The sequence below is a fragment of the Pygoscelis adeliae genome, unplaced genomic scaffold, assembly GCF_000699105.1.
Source record: "Pygoscelis adeliae isolate BGI_AS28 unplaced genomic scaffold, ASM69910v1 Scaffold1289, whole genome shotgun sequence".
NCBI lineage: Eukaryota > Metazoa > Chordata > Aves > Sphenisciformes > Spheniscidae > Pygoscelis > Pygoscelis adeliae.
In genome coordinates this window covers 14,731-19,156 of record NW_008825593.1, presented here as the reverse complement: position 1 = coordinate 19,156, position 4,426 = coordinate 14,731, and the positions used below count along the sequence as shown (strand labels likewise).

The window sequence follows — 4,426 nt, the reverse complement described above, 5'->3', positions numbered from 1 at the left end:
TCGGTGGCAGCTGACTGAAAACCACAACCGGGGAATCACTTGTGACGTCTTGCCGGGACGGTTCAGGGGTTGATTTGAGGGCTCGGCCGTGGTGGTTTCAGCGGTGGTTTTACCGCCGGCTCTCGCTTTCCAGGTGCGGCTGTACCGAGAGGTGTGTTACAAAGAGCGTAAAACGGGCTGGAAGCTGTTACGGGTGGTTGCTTTAGCGGCGGCGGGGCTCAGCGCACCGGACAAACCCGTCTCTAAATCACTTATAAACTGTTTTGTATTTGCAGTCGACGGCAGATCGGATACGGTTTTATAGGAACGCGGAGCGATGGGATTTTTTTCCCCAGAAAATTAGCGATAAAAGGCTAAAACTCCAGACCTTTCCACTGGCTGATTTTAAAAAGTAATGCTCAGGTGGCCTGAAACCTGTTTCATCCCTTTTTCTGTCCCTCTGAGGTGTCTCCCGAGCTTGTACGTAACGTATTATCGCGTAAAATGCCCATTTTTGCCTTATTCCTCCCCACAGCCGAAAAAAATCACGCCTAGAACCGAACGCGTAAACTGTCAGAGTTGAATGAATGTGACTAAAACAGGGGAAAAAAAAAAAAAAAACAACTTCCTTCCCCCTCCTGCCTTAATCTCTATTATTTTTTATTTTAGCTTGTTGTTGGGTGGGGCTGGATCATGCATGGCCAAGAGGAGAGGAAACTGAAATGAAAAAATCTCCTCTTCTGGGCTAGAAAAGCCGCTTTCCAACGCTGTGCTCTCCCAACCTTTAGCTCCGGACCCCGACTCCCCCATAAAAATGCAAATCCTCTTGGATTTCCAGCTCTGTTCCTGATTTTTCTCCCCCTCGAAACAAATCCTGAGGAGAGGCCCCGAGTGCCTGGATTTAATTACCTGAGTTGTTTTGTTATCAATAACGCAGCCAACGAACTTCAGATAGAGAAACGGAGAGCGTCTGGAATTAATTTCCTGGGACGTGTTGACGTTGAGGGTCTCCGTCCTACATGTTATAACTTGCTTTTAAGCATTTTTCCTTTTTTTTTTTCTTTTTTAAATTTTGCAGATTACTTTTAAAGCCCGCGTTGCTGAAGTCTAGGAAGACAACCATCTCTTGAGTTGGCTGGAGTCGGCGTGGAAGCGCTTTGCTCCTCGGCACGATGTCTACCAAGGTGCCGATCTACCTGAAGAGGGGCAGCCGGAAGGGGAAGAAGGAGAAGCTCCGCGACATCCTCTCCTCCGACATGATCAGCCCGCCCTTGGGGGACTTCAGGCACACGATTCACATCGGCAGCGGCGGGGAGAGCGACATGTTTGGGGACATCTCCTTCCTTCAGGGCAAGTTTCATCTCCTCCCCAGGACCGAAGGCAGCCTTGACTCTGACAAGGACAGCCCCGACGCGGCGCCGTTCGAGTTCTCCAGGACGGCCACCATCTCCGGGCGCGAGTTTGCCCGTCACCGGGGGGCCGCAGGCGTTGATCCGGCCCTCGGCGCAAGCCCCCCCGAAACCGCCACGGTTGCACCTCGATGACAAAGCCCCGCCGGTGCGAGGCCGGGAAGGTGGGGAGGAGGACGGCGAGGGCAGGAGCGCCGCCCCGCTGCCACATCCCTGCGCCTCGCGTTTCGCTGCCCCGACAAACGGCTTCACCGAGGAGAAGGGCAACGCCGAGCCGCCCTTCCTCTCCCACGCCGGCTCCCTCCTCTCCCTCCACGTGGATTTGGGGCCGTCCATTTTGGAGGACGTCCTGCAAGTGATGGAGAAACATCAAGCAGAGAGAGTGGGTGGATCTATACAGGATTCGGGCAGGCAGGAAATCTTGACGTGAAGACGACTCAAGGTAAAGACGTTGAGAAATGGATTATTATTATTATTTTTTGGGTGGTTTTGTGTTTGTCTTGTGGGTTTTTTTATTTTTCCCAAGTGGCTCTTAAATTACAGCTCAAACTCGCAAGTTTGACTCCGCGCACCCTTCCTTAACCGGCGCGCTGACAGCGATGTGTTGTTTCCTCCCGCAGAGCCCGTCGTGCAAACGGGACGTGAGCGCTCATCCTCCGCGCCGCTCCCCGCAGACCTCCAGCTATTCCCTCAGCCCGGGGAGAAAAAAAAAAAACAACCACCCACCCTACGAAGCCAAGACGAAACACGCAGCGCTCGCTGCCGGATTATATCGCCGCTTGCCCGTATCAACTTCGCCTTTAGCGATGGATCGAACCGTAGGACCGCGCCGACCGGTAGAAAATAAGACGTGGCGCCGTTATCAGTGTTTGTTGTACTGGACGGGGTGAAACAGCGACGGTTGAGTTCCCAAACGTCTCGGTCGGGAGGAGTTTTGGGGTTTCGGGGGTTTTTTTTTTGCTCGAAGAGGGGCTGCGGTTTGCACTCAGTCGAGGCGAAGGTGTGACGCTCGCTGTTTGCCAACCACCCGAATCATCAAGGTGATGTCAAATGTCAGCCTGGGACTTGATTTAATTTTTTAAAGATCCTACAAACGGGTAAATCTAGGGGTTACGTGGCAAAAGGCTCCATCGGGCTTTAATGTTGCGTTGTCTCTAAGGAGAAGCTAAAAGCTCTCTGCGGAGAAGCTAAAAAAACCCTCTCGGGCTGTGTTTTGGCAACTAAATCCGTGGCTGGAGCTTGGGGTTGGAATTTAAAGTCGTAAATAAGATGCAAACAACAACAGAAAAAAAAACGTTAAGTGAAGGGTGAGTGACCACCGGGCCAGATTCCTGCGCGATGGGGTGAAATTCATTCTCCCGAAAGACGCCGTCTCCATCAATCGCCGATTGTTTGGGTGGACGGAGGAACGAGGGGGTGAAACGCTTCGGCACGCAGAAAGGAATGCGAATCCCTTCTGCTTTTTAAAAAATAATAATTAAAAAAAAAAAAAAATCACTGGAAATGCCAATTCTGCTGACGTCTTGGTGAAAGACCTTAACGCTCGGCCGCCAGGGCTTTCATTCTCTTTCCCGATCTCTGAATCGAGGACAAGAGAAGCCTGTTGGATGCAGTAACGGTGTAAAAGCAAGCGGGACCTCGTTTCCTAGATGCCGTCGTTAATTAACTCCATCATTTTTAACCGTTTCTGGTAGTTTTAGCCCAGAACGAGGCTGGGAGTTCCCCCTGATAGGGAATGAAGGCACCTCTTGAAGAGCACGCTGACTTTTTGCTGGCTTGCCGGAGCCTGACCGTGTATTTCTTTACATCATCGATTGCTGTTTCGTGCAGGTATCGTTAAATAACGAGTCATTAGATTAACGAGGTCGTAGCTCGTCACCACACAATCGTGTCCCGGCTCTTGCTTACTCTTGCCCATCCGCATCCGGCGGCGCGCTCCCACTGTAAGACCAAAACACTCCGTTTTGGTGGAAACACCACAGATTTGGGGTTAAACCGATTTTTCAAGCCTTCCGCCTGCAAAATAATTAAGAAAATGAGGCTAACTGAGCTCGATCCAGGCAGCCGCTGGGTTTCATTTCGATTCGATTTTATGCTGTTAACGGTTCAATCCTTACCTGGTCTAAACTGACAGACGGCGCTTCCTCCGAAAAACGCCCATCCACGTGGCGGCGACGACTTATTTTTATTGATTTTAGGATTTTCCTTACCGGAAATAATTCCAGTGAGGGGATGGGGGGGCATTTTAGAGCGTCATTTGTAATTAATTTACCCCGGTGATGGCCTATTTCGATGGGAAATGTGGCTCAGAGCACGGGCCCGGCTAACACGCCGCAGCTGCTGTTTGGTCAAACAATTGGAAGGAAAAAAGCCTGGAATGGATCATTTTGGGCGGTTTTCAGAGCACTTTGCTTGTTTTTTATGTGGCCTAACAGCCTCGTGCGGGGTGGGGTGGGTTGCGTCAATGCGGCGGTGCTTGTTTTCATGGATTTCACCGCAATTAGTGAATTAAATTGAGCCGGGGATGAAGATGTTTGCGTTTGCCCCCCACCTCTGCCTAATTATCATCAGCAATTACAAAACCTCACTGAGAATCACCACCGGATCTGGGCAATGCCGGGCAGCAGCTTCCCCACGTTTCGAAATAACGCCACGGAAGTAACGGCCAAAATCCCCTTTTCTCCCCATTTTTGCTCCTTCCACTCGTTCCAAGCCAGGGGGACGGAGCTGGGGGGCGTTAGCGGCTTTAATTTGGCACCTCGCTCGCTCTTGACGGCTCCTGCCTGCATCCAAGCGGATCCGTCGCTCCCCTGCTCATCCCGCCCTGCTCCGGCGCTGGAATCGCGGCGCCTTCCCGAGCCGACAGCTCAACTCCGACAGCTGGAAGAGAAACGGGAGCTGGTATTACGAGGGGCTAAACGGAAAGGATGCTTTAATTTGCTGGATTTTGGTGGTTTTCTACTGCAAAAAGGTGATGCTCCTTGTCTGCAACGCACCTCCTCCCTCCCCTCTGCCCGCCGCTGCCCTCTCTTACCCAC

At 51.8% G+C, this 4,426-nt stretch overlaps 2 protein-coding genes across 2 annotated transcripts in view; both read left to right on the top strand.

The window, feature by feature from the left end:
• The first annotated feature begins 1,102 nt into the window (after positions 1-1,102).
• LOC103924085 (cdc42 effector protein 2-like) lies at positions 1,103-2,691 on the top strand. The gene is given in 3 exon segments (XM_009332547.1): positions 1,103-1,438; positions 1,440-1,830; positions 2,009-2,691. Coding segments are annotated over 2 exon segments (666 nt in total). The 5' UTR covers positions 1,103-1,151; the 3' UTR covers positions 1,819-1,830; positions 2,009-2,691.
• A 1,310-nt stretch (positions 2,692-4,001) lies between these two features.
• Positions 4,002-4,426, top strand: part of LOC103924086 (zinc finger protein ubi-d4-like) — a gene marked incomplete at its 3' end in the record, with an annotated part of 14,198 nt that continues 13,773 nt past the window's right edge. Inside the window, exon 1 of the mRNA XM_009332548.1 lies at positions 4,002-4,046. Coding sequence (XP_009330823.1) covers positions 4,002-4,046 — 45 coding nt within the window. The remainder of the gene's footprint in view (positions 4,047-4,426) is intronic.